The sequence below is a fragment of the Lissotriton helveticus genome, chromosome 3_1 (genome assembly GCF_964261635.1).
Source record: "Lissotriton helveticus chromosome 3_1, aLisHel1.1, whole genome shotgun sequence".
NCBI classification, from domain to species: Eukaryota; Metazoa; Chordata; class Amphibia; order Caudata; family Salamandridae; genus Lissotriton; species Lissotriton helveticus.
The window spans coordinates 1,846,149,652-1,846,167,136 of record NC_136061.1 but is presented as its reverse complement, the minus strand read 5'-3'; the positions used below and the strand labels follow the sequence as shown (position 1 = coordinate 1,846,167,136).

The window sequence follows — 17,485 nt, the reverse complement described above, 5'->3', positions numbered from 1 at the left end:
CAGGTCTCTGCGGAAACTTCAACTCCAAAGCCCTGGACGATTTTAAAACAGCTAGTGGTTTAGTGGAAGCTACAGCCTCAGCATTTGCAAACACGTGGAAGGCTCAGCCTAGCTGCCCTGACAAGCCCGAGTGGCTGGATGACCCCTGCAGCCTCAACATCGAGAGCGGTATGGCTCCCATACAACAACGACATGCATGCTTGCAACCCTGCCTCCAGTCCACGTGGTGGGCCCTCCTCTCTACTCATTCCATTTGGCTCTGTCCATCTTAACCATTCCTTTTGTTTTTCATGGTGCCTCATTTCATGCTAGTTTGCTGCACTTCATGCCAAGTACAGCAATGCGCCCAAACGCCAGGAGTAACCAAGCCCCATCATGACATCATAGTGTGATTACTTAGATTGGTAGATGTCAGGGAAAGGGCAAGCAATAAATTCAACAGAACGCAGTTTACTCTCTTTTCCTGCCTCAGCCTCATGGCCCTTAAGGTTAGAGGTAGCACAAGTAGTGCTGGGGTACTAAAAGGCAGGCTGGGGAAGTAGCTGCTACCACTGGCTACCTTCAATTTGCATCCATGTTGCAGGGTTTGTTTTTTCATTCCATGATCTGGTGTTCCTTTCTATGCTTTTCTTTTCTATTTCATGCAATGATGTCTCAACGTGTGATATTCTTTTCCATTCTTGGCTATGCTGTTAAATTCCATGATAGGCGCCTCCCTTCTGTGCTATGCTGTTCACTCCATATTATGCTGATAGATTCCATGATATGCAGTTCCATCGCATGTTCAATTGCACCACTTAATGCTCTGCCTTTCCATTCAATCTGCATACCGCTCAGATCAATTTTGAATCACTTTGTACCAAACTTGCTAATGCAGGACTGGACGTATCAGATCTGTGTCTACGGTAATTGCCTTGATGTATAAGTGTGACATTTTCTTATCTACTGCCTCACTGCTACGTTCATTTACATTTGATTCCATTTTTTTCTTTTCCTGTGTCTACTTTCTCTGTTATCTTTTACCAACCAAGTTTTGGCCTTCTCTGTTAAAATGCTTTTCACAACTGTTTATCCATGATCACCTATGCTCACGATGGGTATTGCCTGGGAGAGAGTGGCACCGCAGCCCTCCACTGCTAGTAGTCAACATTTATAATGCATACATGAAGATCTTCCACTGTACTGTGACAAGGTCTGTCGTACTAGGATAATGTGTAGTTGCCTTTTGTATGCTTGCTAAACATAACTAGACATGAACATTTGCTTTGAGTGTGCGTAGTCGGAGAAGTAGTTCTACTTTATCAGGGGTGGTTAGAAAAGCCCTGTGCATTTAATAAAAATTGTTTGAGCAGGCAGGACCACAAGACAACATTTGGAGGGTCAAGCTAGACCAGCTACTTTCTGAGGGAACTCTAAACCATAACACCCGTGTACGTGTCTTGTCTTTCAGAAACCTATGCTGAGCATTGGTGTTCCAAGCTGACAAACTCCGAGAGTCCTTTTGCAAAGTGCCACTCAGCTGTTGACCCCGCGGACTACTACAAGGTATGGAAAACAGTCTTACAATAAAGTTCCCCTGAATCAGCCTTGAGGCTCAAGGGTACAGTCATGTGTGACTCCTCTAGACTAGCGCCATCTTGCGTAAGCTCTCCTTGTGTATATTTACGTAGTTTCCCTATGAGCAGCTGCAGGCGTGGTAGGGGTGGCAGAGCTTTGACTGAGTTGCCACATTGGCAGGTGAAAAGCTCACTTGACATACCTTTGTCTCATCAAAAGCAGTGCTTGTGGAATGCAAAGCTCAACTCCACTAAAAGTGATGTGAGATGCTGAAATCAATAAGCAACATTGCTATATAATCGGAAAATAAAGTAACAAGTGTTCAAACAATAGAACACAAAGAATTGAAATGCATTAACTAAAAGGTTTAGGGCGAGTACTACAGAACATGCAATAAAAGTAAGTATGCGATTAAGGGTAGGGACAACACCCAACAATCTCAATGCATAATTTTAAACATAACTTGAAAAAAGTTTTGTCCAATTGTTTATCTGTTCTCTACTATAGTTCCATCCGTCTTAGAACAAACTCATGCACACTAGTGGTGGTGTAAATCTTTTCGACCAAATAAAGCTTCACGATATAATTAGGAAATTCCATTATGATGAATCACTCATCTGTATCATTATTAACTATCATAGTCATTTGCATATTACTCAACACTCTTTATTAAACATATTTTAAAAAGTTAACATGTTTCTATCACCTTGAATTTGCTGCTTTATAGTTATTATAACATCTAAAAGAAACAAATTTGTCATTGTTTTATCTAGGAAAACTTTAGAGCACAATGGCTTCTTCATCAGGAGATAGTTTTCACATATGTGCTAAAACCTAAGGGAAGCAAAGAACAGACACCCTGAATGACATCCCTAAACTGCAAAGACTCAGGTCTTTGGATATAAAAATGCTCAGGTCTTGCAAAATCCTGACTCACATTTATCATTTTCAGCTCAATATCTAAACAGTAAACTTCCAAAATAAAATAAAATAAAATGTTCTGATATATCATTTACAGGATTCAACACCTTGCTCGATACATTTTGTCTAATTCCATTTACCAGTTTGGAACATAAATGCAATGAGCTGTCATTCGTATATCAGTGTTCTCTATCTACACCATCTCGATATACAACATTTTCTTACTTGCAACTGTCCGTTCTTTATTTTGAAGGCTGCACATGAAATATGCATCGTGAAATAATGTGGGATTATGATCAATGATCAATGAAATATGTGCTCCTGCAACATTTTTATTTTTTATCTTTCTTTTTTAATTTGAGATACAGTAATGTACTTATGTCATACATGGTTTGTCCAAATAAAACGTAGAACCAATCCTCTGTCTATCAAGGGATACTTGCTGCTAGATAATCGTAAGCACCTATTAGCATCCCGATGTCAAGTTGCTCAGCAATGTTACAACCTTCGAAACTGACTCCTGTACATAGTTATGATGTGGTTTCAGGAATACAATCATATTATCAATTTATACCATGGGGTTTTCATATCATGGTATTAACTCTATTCAACCCGAAGATTTTCCAGAGTGAAAACAACAACTTTTCTTAATCATCCTTTAGAGGAACTGGATAATACATTAAATAAAACATTACATCTTCTTGGGCATTCAATTTTTTTGTGATTATAGTATCTGAAAGATTAATCCAGTTACTTTCACATCTTGATAAAAGGATTGGGTTTATAGTATCTGAAAGATTCCTTCATCCATTCACTTTCATGCCTTAATAAAAGGAGTTCTCTAACCCCTCGCCTACAAATAAATATTCCCATACTGATTATAATCAATGCGAACATCTATTTTAATGAAAAACAATGGTGATTTGTTTTAGTCTTAGGAATGCAGAAAGTGGTAAACCCACTGCAATGTGTCATTAAAGGTCTTTTAAATTAACCCATGCTCAATGGTAACCTGGGTCAAATGTGGACATGTTTGGCCACAGTTTAGTTGTTGGGTTTGTGGATTTTGATAATCTTTTATAGAAAACCTGGCCGAAGAAGGAGATGGTGGATCCCACAGCTATTATCATTGATGCGTGATGATTGTCATGATAAGTGACCCAGCGACTAGAATGTACCTCAGACACATGATGCTGGATATAGGATCACCCAAATATTTGTAATGAGGTTCCCTGGTCACCTATTGGGTTGGAGAGTACTTAGAACCTAAGTTTGTTTAGATGAGTGTTGCCTCGGGTGGTGGTCGATGACTGTTGCATGACATCATATCTGCTCAGCTAGAGCTCTGTTAAAGAGATCTAGCATACCTCAAAATGCCCAGAGTTTACTGAGTCACCCATAGACAATGAGAAGGGCTCGCCTTCTGTGGAGTTATGCCACATTTTATTAGGAGAATTTTGGCTCCAGATAGAAACTAACATATAACCTTTTGCGTAGTTCTGACTTAGAAACTTCAGACATGGTACAGTGGTTTGGCACCAAACAACAAGTTCCTAGGCACAACCATGTGTAACACACAGCAATCACCAATCATTGATGTATCAGCATTGAACTTCTCCTTTACTTCCAGTGTACAGTGCTTAGCAACTTCACTTATTAACTTTGAGGAGGTGTTCCGTTTCTCAGAGTTTTTTCCTTCTAACGGCTTCTCCCTCTGAGGATCTGTACATCCATGCATCAAAGTCTGCTTTTGTTAAAAAAAAAACCCAACAGAATATAAATTGTGCAGCATATTGTCATTGAACAACCAAATTTGATTTGCAAGGAAAAGCAAGTGCCCAACTAAGCTTGGGAATGAATCAGTGGTCTGTCATACTCAGTCACTCCCTTGATGGAAGTACTTGGGTTTCAAATTAGTTCCATAAAGTAGATCCTTGGGAGCGAGTATTGATAATGTAATTGAAGCAACACACTTATTTGCAGCTGAAATCACAGAATGCAAAAGGGGGTTGCAATCAGAGAACACCAGGCATGGACCCTTTCTTCCCTGCTTGGACTCTAACATCCCTTTCTTCATAATATACAGCCGCTTACATATCCACAGCACTCTGAAAATACTGAAAGCTGACATGCTGCTCTCTGCAAAACATCTCATGCAATTGATCAGTTGTGCTGGTTCTCACTAAAGGCATAGGGGATATATGATAGTCTATCTCTAAAAACATAACATGCTGCTAGACGATAAACATTTGAAGGGCTACTTTATTGTTCAATCTCCATATAAACTTTATCAAGTTTTATGGGGGTGCAACAGCATCCCCATGCACTCAGTAACAGCGCCACTGGAATGAATAAATACATTAAAAAAGAATATGTGCAGAAGTTTGTGTTAATTACTGATGTAGTAAGTGATAAATCCCTCCCCAGAACCAGAGATGCGAGTCAGATATTAAAGGTCAAGGTGTCTCTTTAGATGCATAAAGAAAAATACCTATTTTTTTCCATTTATAAACGGGTGAAAAACATAATTGTTGGTGCTATTGACTGAAAACTTTACAAAATATTGCAAACCCCTTTCGCATACTCCTCCCCCCTAACCTACCAAGACTTTGGGCCTTCTGTTAGACGGTGTGGCTTTGCTAATATTCCCTTTGCCTTGGTTTGTAACAACACATTTTCGACCTCTTCTTCTGTTTTCCATCAGAGATGTAAGTACGACACCTGCAACTGTAAGAACAGTGAAGACTGCATGTGTGCAGCCATCTCCTCCTACGTGCGTGCCTGCGCCTCTAAAGGCATTGTTCTCTGGGGATGGAGGAATGGCATATGTGGTAAGTACAGTAACTGCGGTAGTGGTGGTTTGAGTGGGTTGGCCATTGGGCAGCTTTACTTTATTTCCTGCGTGTGTTGTTTCACGGTGGTGTTTGACATGGGCGTAAAGTTCTTGATTTTTTTAATGACTTCCACTTAATACAATCCTTATACACTCACCCATTCCTGGCATGACTCACACTATACACATCAGTGGAATCTCATTCTTGTTCCTTCCTAGCTTGATCACCTTCTTACACTTTAATGTGGACTCACTTATCCTGGCATGATAGACCTCATAGGCTTAAATAGAGTACCACAATATTTATGTTGCTGAGTTGCATTACATGAACTGGAGAGAGCAGAATTGAGCCATATCGACTAAGATATGGTGCTGTTCTGCTCTCTCCCTCTGCTGGCGCACTTTTTGCTGCCATATGCCAAAGCAGACATCCTTGCGCCGTAAAGCAACGATTTCAGCGTTGCGTGAAGACGGGTTCCCTTCTAGAACACAAACTAAGCTTTATGGTATTTTCCACTTTGTATGTGTGCGGTAGAATGAAGTACATGTGTAAAGAGGGAGAAATAAGGAGGAATGAAAACATTTATCCTCGTTACGACTGCCGCAAGGAAAGGTAGGATTTAGGAATTTGGCTCAAATTCCTGTCTATAATTCTTTGTAGACAGAGATTCGCGTCAGAACCCATGGAAGGTTACATAAGAACACCCATGCACCTCCTATGGAACACTGTGTTGACACAAAGTAACACAAAGCAGCATATTGCACAGCTTTGCTTTACTTAGAATTACAATCGATTTGTGTTGGATTGTAAATTCCAAAACAACACTTCGCATCAGGTTTGCATTAAAGAGTTAACACAAATTTGATGCCAAGAGTTTGTAAATCTGGGCCTAACTGCCAGGGTCTCATTCTGTTTTGTCATAAATGGCTATTTACACTTTAATGGAGCCTCTCTCATTCCTGTCATCACTGTCCTTATACTTTGGAATGGTGTTGTATTGTATTGCAGCACTTATATAACACTTACTTTCCCTATCTTGTGCGCTGAAGCCCTTGATATTACTTTCTTCCATGCTCTTCAATTGGATCAGATAAAGTGTCTGTCTTTTTTGGCATGTGACCCTCCAGTAATTTTATGGGCTTCTATTATCATGGCCTCTGGGCATGCAAAGGCACATCTGTGTTAAATCATCAGTACATAGGCTTTGAGGGAATGTCCTTTCTCCTTGCTTTTCAGTCACACTTCAGTGATTCACACCGTGCAGTTTGATGGCCTTTACTGGAACTGAGATTTGTCTGTTAGCATTGTGTAGATCACATTGTGGATGTGTAAACCTGAAAAGCATGTGAACTTAAAACTTGTAAATATTTAATAACCTTTGAACTCTGGAACAGTCCCTCATTCCTTGTTACAGGGTTCCCTACTTCCCTACACGTGGGCTGCCTACTGCACATTAGGCTTCAGCACTAGAGCATACTCTCCTGCTTGGCTGATCCTGGTCTGCCACATAAATCTTTCTCCTCCTAACCCGCAACCCCCGCATGCTTGTGGTACCTTGGGTCCAAAACTTGTCAACTCTGCTATTGCCATCAAGTCCACAGTAGACCTGCGTACTCCCTTGCTTCCATGTGACCCATCCCTCCTTCTCTCCCACACCAAGTCACACCCACGCGAGAAGGGTCGCAAAGAAACAAAAACTGCAAGCAAAATAGGTCCTGTAGCAGTGTCAGAAAAGATTCACTGTGCCTCGGGTGAAGTCAGACAAACTTAGAAATCTTCTATCTCTTTTGTCGAGTCAAAGTAGAAACAGTGTACATCCTTACTCTCTGTCCATTGTATCTGGGCTTTCTCACCAATTACTTTATGCTCCAGTATGTGGTACTGTTGTGGTGCCGCAGGGTTTCTGGTGTTTGTTGCTGAAAGAAATGTAAAGAGACGTGAGCCATATGCTTTAAATGATTTTAGGGTATTACTATCTCCGCTAGACTTTTAATCCAGCCAGTCCATTGTTGTCATGTCACAATGCAATCACTGTTACAGGGGCAAGGGGACAATGGTGGTACCTATCCCACTCTCCCGCATTTTTTCTTCCGGACTGCCATACTCGTACAGAGTATGCATGTGAGTATGGTTATTGCAACATTGTGTTTCTGCGCGAGACAATGTGGCAGACACAAGCAGCTAGAATGGGGCAGCACAGGAAGTCATTCTCTGCCTAGTTATTGCCATTGCCTGCAGCTATTGATCATGACAGGTGTCTGCGGCACCTTTATTGCTTCTTCCCACCCTTCCGTCACTGTCACACTAAGAAAAATACCAAGAAGGGATGGGTCAGGAGGGAACCAAATCGAGAGCCACTCGATCTCATTGGTTAATCCATCTTGTGCAATTCCTAAAGGAGACAATATGGAATGTGAGTAGTAACAATGACCATCTGCTATTGAGTGCCACGATTCCCCAAGGGGTGAATATGCACTTTAAAACACATGTTTTATGCTATGGACGTCTGTGAAGTGATGGGAGTGGGAGGAAAAGCATTAGACAAACTGGTTATTCTGACAATGGCAGTCATTCAATGACCCGAAATGGGCATCCGCGTTAGGTAGAAGATCCTTGTTATAGCCAATTGTCAACTACCCTCATAGATATTGCAAGAGGAACCTTTTGGATCAGAAAATGCCTCTCACGTTTACCCATTGTCCCTGCCATCCTTACTCCTTACACTACCACCAATCCATTTTCTGGCCCCCTTTGTCAACCCGAGGAAGCTCTGCCCCCGTGTGTGAAGATCTGATGAGCTGCCAGAAAATGACTGTTGTGTTCTGGTACAAGCCAACGAAGGTCTCCTGATGCTGAGATAACACTGGTATCCTTTTGGTGGAGTAGATGAATACAGATGCCACGGTAGAAACAGGCGGCATTGGCGCAATTGCACTAAGGCTCACATTTAGAAAATGTTTGGCAAGTGGGCATGACCTTGCAAAATGGCTACACATTATGAATGTCTAAACCAGATCCATGCTGTTTACTTCACACTTATGAGACAGAATGAGACAAAGCATTTGAAAACTGGACTCCTCACAGTCTTTTGGTTTCTTCCCTGTAGCTGAAAGTTCCTGCCCAGCCTCACAGATCTACCTCTACAACCTCACGACTTGCCAACGCACCTGCCGATCCCTCAACGACCGCAGTCAGTCCTGTGATGCAGACTTTGTCCCCCTCGATGGATGTGGCTGCCCAAGTGGCCTCTACATGACTGAAAAGGGTCATTGTGTGGTCGAGAACAAGTGCAGCTGCTACCACAAGGGCTTGTACTTACTCCCAGGGAATATCGTGTTCAGACAAGATGAACTTTGGTAAGTCTGTACTTGTGGGCTCATTAGTCACTGAGCACATGTTTTTAGGAGCAGACCGAAGGAAGACAGTAGGTGCAAAGAATGGTGTAGAGGGATAAATGAAGATTATGCAATGTAATTTAATTTCAAATGTTCACCCACAAGCCTGCCATTTTAATTTCGAAGTAGTAACCTTCAGCCATCAGCTGAAGAACTCGTCCACCAAGGATGTAATGACCCCTACCCACAATCTCGGACACACCCTGGACCAAGTTTGGTCATCCTCGGATATAGTTTCTCCCCCCAGCATCCTCCCTTGTACCTGGTCCGATCATTCTCTCATTTCTTTCACTATTAATACTGGTTCCTCTCACAAACACCTCCGTCCCAAGAATGTTTATGCACGTAGTTGGAATCGTGCCGATCTGTCCTCCCTCTCTCACTCCCTTGCTTCTTCTTCCCCTGACCTCAATGGCATTTCCCTCGACTCACAGGCCGTTGCAGTTGGCAACTGGCTCTCGTCTGCCTGCGACTTAGTAGCCCCTCTCAAGCTAGTTAAGTCCATTCGCCCACACGAGGCTCATCGTTGGTTCAACCCTGAGCTCAAGGCCCTTAAATTAGAGCTCAGACGCTCTGAGCGCCTTTGGCGCCGTAGCTACTGCCCCGACCTCAAGGAGAAATATAAATCTCTTCTTAAAGAGTACAAGAAAGCTATTCTTGCGACTAAGTCCAAGTACTTTTCCGAACAAGTAACCCTTTCGGCTAATAAATCTAAAGAGATCTTCTCCTTGGTCAATAACTTGGCTACTTCTGATCGTGCTTGCCCCAACTTTATTCCTTCTCAGGCCCTCTGCACCTCTCTAAACGACTTCTTCATCGAGAAGATCGTTAAAATCAAATCTAACATTTCTGTCACTCCTTTTACCCCTCTTCACCCTGGCCCTCCTATGTCTAATTCTTCTTTCTCCTCTTTCCCTCCCCTTTCTCTGGACTCCTTCTTAGTCCTACTCACAAAAATCATGTCCGGCTCCCCCATTGATTGTGCCCCTGCTCGCATTCTTAAAACTCTCTTTTCTTCTTGCCCTGCTGCCCCTCTTTCCCTCCTTAATGTTTCTCTCTCTACTGGATCGGTCCCTTCCTCATTTAAATCTGCTATTGTTTCCCCCATTCTTAAAAAACCTGGTCTTGACTCCTCCCTCCCTTCTAACTTCAGGCCCATTTCTCTCCTTCCCTACCTTGCTAAAATTCTGGAATCTTATGTTACTTCTTGTCTTTCTACTCATGTTGAGCAGAACCAACACCTCGCTTCTCACCAAGCAGGCTTTCGCTCGGGTCACTCGACCGAATCCGTGGTGCTCGCCGTTCTCGACGAGCTGAAAGCCAAGGCCGACATTAATTCTCCCCAATCCTTGGTTCTCCTTGACCTGTCCGCTGCGTTTGACACGGTCGACCATAACATTCTTTTAGACCGTGTCAGCGCAGCGGGCATTAGAGGTACTGCCCTTTCCTGGATCACGTCCTTTCTAACAGGACGTTCACAAGCTGTTCACCTCCCCGGCTTCTCTGCCCCTCCCCTCCCTGTGCCCTGTGGGGTTCCCCAAGGTTCCTCTCTCTCTCCTCTTCTTTTCAATCTTTATATTCACCCACTTATCTCTTCTCTTCTTCAGCTGGGGGTCTCGGTGTTCAACTATGCGGATGACCTCCAGCTTGTCTTTGACCTTTCTTCTCCTTCTCACTCCCTATCCTTTTTCCGCTCCACCATGGTTTTTATCTCTGGGTGGATGGGCGCCAATCACCTCAAGCTCAATCCAGATAATACTGAGCTTGTTCTGACTGGCGGCTCATCCAACCCTTGGTCCTCTGCTTTCTGGCCCCCCTCCCTCGGTCCCCCTCCCACCCCGGTCGCCTCTGTAAAAACCTTGGGCATCAAGGTCAGCCAGGACCTGTCCATGCATGGCCAGGTCAGCGCTGTCGTATCTTCCTGTTTTCTTTCCCTTCGGTTGATCCGAAAAATTTCTCGTTTCTTTTCCCTTGAATCTCTTAAAATTATCATTTCTGCTCTCATCACTTCCCGCCTCGATTATGGTAATAGCTTGTTCGTGGGCATTCCTGCCTACGAAACCCGCCGCCTTCAAGCAATCCAAAATCAGGCTGCCCGACTCATCTTTCACTTGCCCAAAACTTCTCACATCCCTCCTGTCCTCAAATCCCTTCACTGGTTACCTATCCCGCAGAGATCCTTGTTTAAATTAGGGTGCTTTGTTTATCGGGCTCTTGATCGCTCGGCACCGGCGTTCATCAACTCCCTCATTTCCTCCTACACCCCTGTCCGTACTCTCCGTTCATCCTCTTCTGCCCTCCTCACAGTCCCCCGCTTCCGCAAAACTCGCACTGGTGGTTCCAGATTTTCTGTTCTTGCACCCCGGTTTTGGAATTCCCTCCCTCTTTCTATGCGTTCTATTCCCATCTTTTCACACTTCCGTAAAGCACTTAAAACATTTTTGTTCGCTTTGGCCTACCCCTGTTAATATCCTTCCTAGCCTTGCTTGTTCTGTTCCCTAGACTTCTCAGCGCCAGGAAGCCGTTTGGCCATCGTGCGCTCTATAAAAAATAATTTCATTCATTCATTCATAAATAATTTCATTCGTTCATTCATTCAGCAGAGGTTTCTGAAGTTCTAATAGTGTGAAAGATTTTCATCCTTGTTAAATCCATCTCCATTTTCACCGGGTCATAGATTTTAATTCCTTTTACCTGCCCAAACTAAAAACAAAACTGTTATGCGATGCCACCTTTGACCGGACATTTTTGTCCACGGTGTCTTCATGAGGGTCACAGCATTAGAAAGAATATAGCGTGGTGGCGACCGAATCCTGGAAGATCTTGAACGTTGCTTAGATCAAGCTAAAATATGTAGCTAATGGTAATCGCGAAGTTAAATTAATTTTCTTTCGTAGAAGAAGGGAGTGTGGTGGCTGTATGTTTACTATGTTATCTCCTAATGTGCCACATTTCTGTTTCCAGCACATGTCGGGCGGGTAAACTGCACTGCGCCTCCGTGAACTACAATGAAAGTAAGTGAAAGCAATTATGCCAGAAGCACCTCAATGCATGTAACGACTAGGAGGGGATTTTTAAGAGGAACAACTTTCCAAAGAGAATGGGAATGTTAGCTAGGGCCCCCACAATGCTAATCGACTAGGCATAAACCTCTTAGCTGGAGGACATCAACTAATCAAATCAAACCGCATTTGTAAAGGGCAACACTGTCAACCCAAGGGGTACCTAGGTGCTGTGATTCCATTGATGAGCCAGGTATTGAGTCTCTTTCTGAAGTCTGCCAGCAAAAGGGCTGTACAGACCTGGAGGGAAAGGTCGTTACAGATTTTGGCAGTGATGTAGGAGAAGGAGCAGCCACGGCCACTTGGTGAGGGGTGAGGCATGAACCTGAAGTCAATATACATGCAAACACACACACACACACTCTCTGTCTCTCTCAGGATAAACTCCTTGCTCCACCCTTTGCTGTACTGAGGTGAGGTTACAGGCAAGATGTGGAAGCTAATGCAAATGAAGAGGATTCTTAAGAGTGGTGGAAAGCGCCTTTGAGTCCACCAAGAATGTTAATTTCAACGAGGGAAGGTGGCTGGGAAGTTGTCTTTAGGGACATCAGGAGGATGTCTAAGAGGTCATTGCTTCTGCAGGGTCGATACATCTGGTGCATGGTCTGAATGGTAGCAGGTGAGGTGTAGTTTTTGGCACTAATTAAAGGAGCCCTTTTAATGCAATGGCAAAAATCCAGGCTCCAAACGAGGTTACGTTGTTTTCACAGTCACCTTTACACAGAGGTGCACAGGTTACTGGAGTCGATTGGTTGTGGACTGGGATATTAGAGTACTCATAGCTGGAAGGCAGACTGCTGGTGAAAGGTGTCTGGGAAGGTGTTGGGTGTGATATAAAGCAGTCTTACTGGGGTCTTCCCAGAAGTTGAATTCTGCAAAGAGCATGATGATGCCGAGCTTTTGGACAGAACAATAAAACTGATATGAACAATGCAAATCAGGCAGTTCATATGATAAATACATTCTTAGAATGAACACATCTCATCTGTGAAAAAAAGCTGTCTACTATAACAGTTTCCCATAAAGTCTCCGGGGCATATTAACAAGCTGAAGTATCGCCGCTTTCTCGGCACAATTCGCCGAGAAAGCGGCGATACTTCCAGCGCCTTATTAACAAGGGCATTGCAACACCTGCCTCAAGCCCACTTTGAATATCAGTGAGAAACATCGCTAATGACATGCAAAGTGGGCGTTCCCACGTCCAACCACATGTGAAATGTGGTTGGAGGTGGGAACACCCTATCACCAAGGCAGGCGTTGGGAGGAATAGACCTGCGATAAACTCGTTTATCGCAGGTCTCCCAACGCCTGCTCTGACCAGGCGTTAGGCATTGATAACATGGGGGTGTGGATCATAAAGCTGAATCCACCCCCCCATATTATCAAGGCACACATTAGCGCGTGAAAACAACGCTTGTTTTCACACGCTAATGTTCACTATCGCCGGCTATTGCAGGATTTACTATCGCCTACATGTTGCGCGTTGATAATAACGCGCTAACACGGCGAAAAAATCCGGCGATAGCCGGCGATAGAGAAATGTGCAAAGTGCGTTTTGTAACGCACATCTTGTTAATATGCCCCTCCGGCTTTACCAACTGTTATGTTCTGAGTACCATTTGCTAACAATAATCTGCTTTCCCTTCATGTGTCTCTAAAGCTATGGGCTGTAGCTCTAACTCTGTGCTACACTTCGTAACAGGGAAACACAGTCTTCATTGGTTGATACAGCAACATCTGAAAAGAGTCCCGGTTCATGCATGAACAGGGGACCATTGCTATGTTCTAGACAGAAAACCAAAAAATCAAAGAAGAGATTTCACAATGACAAACATTATTCCTCTTACACTCACTTTCTGCAGTTCAACGTCTTAAATGCTTCTCACTCAGTGGTATTAACGGGGTTGGCTACCTGCACTTCCTTTTCTCTCAGGGCACTTGAATCCCTCACACCCTAATTCTTTACACTGTTGCATCCTGCTGTGTCTGTTCTCCTGAGCGTGAGCTCTCAAGCCCCGAGCATCACGCACACACACACATCACCAGTCTCAATGCATATCTTGCCAGACTCAAAGGCATTGTGGTGATACATTCTCGCTATCACCAACCAATTACAGGGACAATTTTGGTGAACATTGTAAAGCATTTTAGAGGGTCCTGCCAATCACTAACTCTAATTGGGGTGAATAGCTGCTGTGTTAATACTTGACTGTCCAGTCTCTTCTCTGTTGTGAAGAGGAACAGAACTGTCTCGAGGTCTCAATTTACATTGCACGCCTGCCCACAATGGCATCTACTGTGGGTAGATAGGCACTACATCATACTGCCTGTCTTGTCCTTCCACTATCACTTGGAAGTACATTTTGGGGGATTTAAAGAAACAACCTTACAGACTCTAATTTTACTTCAGTGAAAGTCCAACAGTATACGTCTTTTAAAAGTACATATATAACATAAATATACAATTTCATTAAAAACATGGTATCAGTGTACAAAAACGAACAGTTAGTTAAACAGTATAAAATGTAATTAACATTTACGCGACAAAATCAATAAACATTTTAGAACAATTTCATCACTTATAGCATCTCCGATATTTTAAAACTTTTTAAAACATATCAATAGAACATAACAAGTTATAGTCGTTTTCGACAATCCATCCTGTTTCAAATTCTTGGATCCAAAACTGGTTCCAGGAATGAATACTACCCCTTCACACCTCTTTCTCTGAGTCTGGGTGAAGCTCCAAGTAGAATGCAACAAGACTTGTAATACCATAGTGCTCTTTATAAGACGTTCTTAACAAAAGACTGACTAGCTATAAATTACTACAAACTAAATTTTTAGGTCAATGTTAGCCTATGGGATAGGGACCCCCAGTTTTAGGTGGTTGCAGTAGGGGGTCTCTGTGAGAGTCATTGAAAGTATCTGGGCTGTACTGTCAGTATTGAAAAAGCCCAGTAAGGTTAAGGGAGCTTATGCGTCATTGCTTTAGAGTCTGCCTCGCACTTCTAGTCTATTACTGCAGATGGAGTCAATAGCTATTTCATGAATCCCTAAGAGTGAAAGGGGTTTCCTCAAGCAACAAAGTTAGATTGTAAGGTAAGATTAAAATGTTCCCTTTGTTTGGAGACATTTCATGTGTCCTTAGATAGCAACATGCTTGATCAGGAGAAGGGATCTGGTAAGGATACAGTCAAGGGGAGGCTGAATTTCTACAGCTTGTACAAAACATTAATTTGGACACTCAGTGTGTGGATCACTTTGGCCAATGAGCAGGTGGCCATGGGAAGCCAAGTGAAAAGCCACTTGTTTTAGAGACTCTAGAGTTTTTTCTCAAAGGTCCATCAAACTCACTGAGGTTGAGCATGTTTTGTCTTTACTTCCTAGCCTGCCCGACTGGAAAGGTCTATTTGGATTGCAGTAAACTTGAACCTGGATCTGCAGTGACGCCTGTACAGAAAACCTGCCAAACAAGAACTTCATATGTATGTACTGCATGTGATCCTCTTCTTCCTTTCTATCCCCGACTGCCCTCGCCCATGCTTCGCTCCCTCGCGTCCTTTGTTTTTTATCTGTCCACTGGCATCCACGTTATGATTTCCTTCTTCTCATCTCTCTTCTCATGTGATCCTGGCCTCTATTCACATCTTTTCAATGTATTTGTCTGTCTTTGTGCCTCATTTACAGTTTGGAGGGAACTGAAAATCCTTCATTTTCAGCAGGAAATGAGAGTATGATCCATATTAGGGATAATATCGTGGGGAAAACGTATTTGGTGGATTCGACTCTGAATTTAGCGTTTCCTCTCGAGATTTGTCAACTTTCTGCTCCCTTCAAACTGTAAAGATGCGTTTTATGTTTTCTTCACAATCCCCTCTTTTTAATTTTTGGATAGTTTTCCTCTCCTTTGCAACTCCCATCGTTTCACAATAAGTCGCTTCTCTCGTCACCTGTTTTCACTCTCTGACCCGGGCATACCATTGTCATCAGAATTCACTATGTGGGAGTCTGATATCTCAGAATTTCTAACATAACATGTTACATGTACATTTGTATCCCCTACAGTTCGCAACAGACTGTGTCTCAGGGTGTGTGTGTCCAGATGGACTGATAGACGATGGGAGAGGCAACTGCATCTATGAAAGACACTGTCCCTGCATTCACAATGAAGAATATCACTCTGATGGCTCTCGCATCAAAGTGGATTGCAATACATGGTAGGAGCCCCTTCTTACCAGATCTCGGGTTGTAGAACTCATCGTTTCTAGGATAAGTGAGATCATAGGCAGCCTGCGCACTCACTCTCCCTGTGTATAGGCTGGTCTCTTGTCTATTTGTTGGTTTGACAATAAAATACAAACTGGTGGTTCTAAAGGGAGTCATATTGCCACACTCTTTCCTCAGCTTATTGGTTGAAATTACTGCTTCTGGATTAACGGTGCTATAACATAGCACACAAGAGTAGAGGGGGAGTCCCACGCGTTTTCATACCAGCTATCAGAGACATTTCTTCAAAGGCTCAGCTATTCTTAATGATCATGAGTTTGGTCATATAGTATGGATTCGATTTTTAGTCAAATATTTGGAATAAATTCTGAAAGTATCAGTGGTAAACTCACTTCTACACTGAGAAATAATTCAGCATATCCCCTAGCACGGTCCAACTGCTCTGTATGTCAGTGCATGCCTTTCTTCTCCGCAGGCCCAGAGTACTCTCAAACATACAGCGTAGGCATGTGGTAATGATGTTATTCAAAATGTAATGAGAGGACCCTGATATTTCCAAATCGCTCAGTAAAAGTGCCAATCTGCCCTAAGTCAGTCCACCTCGAAGGAACATAAAGGTCTTGGCCAAACTGTAAGAGTTGCAAGGAACATTGCTAACTCTCTTATCCAAGCCCTGCTTCCAGATCCATCCATAGGTCATTGTTGAGATATTTTATAGACAATTGCACATAAGTCTAACCTTGCTTTTGCCTGAGGCATGGCAATTAATTCCAGGAGATGAAGGACCTCATGGCCATTTTAAGAAGTTGGGTGATAGGTACCCACATTCGTTAATAACCACAATCCTTCTCAGTGTGACCCTTAAAGTCACCAAATTAACTTGAGGTCAACCCTATGGTAGCTATGGTAAAGATCAGACATACTTAACTTAGAGCAATGTGTAAAGTATTTATGCAGTACTAAACCAGCAACAAAGTCAAAATCCAAAACAATAAACATATTAAAACGAATTAGAAACATAGAGTGAAAATTAATAAACAAAATGAAAAAAAATGAAAAAAATCCAATATGGGGTACCTGAGATATGAATTTAAAAAGTTTTAAATAGGAATAGCGCTAACAAGCACAAAGTGGCAATGATAGTCAATGTTCTCAATAGAACAGGACCAAGGCACTGTTTGACACACTGCAATGAAGCGTTAGTCACATTCCCAAACCCAGTTTGTCCTTGGTAAAGATTATACCTTCTGACTTTAATCAGACCGTAGTCCACTTTAGTCAACTAGGGGTGGGCGGAATATTCCGTTCTGCCTGTGGAATTGGGAGAATTCTGGTGACTCCGCGTTACTCTTGTAATGCAAGTCCTGACCAAATTCCACCAATCGCCATGTGGCAGAATGTTTTCTTGCGCGCTGCCCCAGAATGGTAAGTTGGCGAGTGTGAAAGAGATTTGGTATACTCTCATGAGATTTACGGTTGTTTGGAG

At 42.8% G+C, this 17,485-nt stretch overlaps 1 protein-coding gene across 1 annotated transcript in view; it reads left to right on the top strand.

The window, feature by feature from the left end:
• LOC144823891 (mucin-2-like) overlaps positions 1 to 17,485 on the top strand; it is a 209,393-nt gene that overhangs the window by 50,067 nt on the left and 141,841 nt on the right. The window contains exons 13-19 of the mRNA XM_078682784.1: positions 4 to 168; positions 1,451 to 1,545; positions 5,183 to 5,309; positions 8,419 to 8,668; positions 11,672 to 11,721; positions 15,160 to 15,257; positions 15,838 to 15,989. Coding sequence (XP_078538910.1) covers positions 4 to 168; positions 1,451 to 1,545; positions 5,183 to 5,309; positions 8,419 to 8,668; positions 11,672 to 11,721; positions 15,160 to 15,257; positions 15,838 to 15,989 — 937 coding nt within the window. The remainder of the gene's footprint in view (positions 1 to 3; positions 169 to 1,450; positions 1,546 to 5,182; positions 5,310 to 8,418; positions 8,669 to 11,671; positions 11,722 to 15,159; positions 15,258 to 15,837; positions 15,990 to 17,485) is intronic.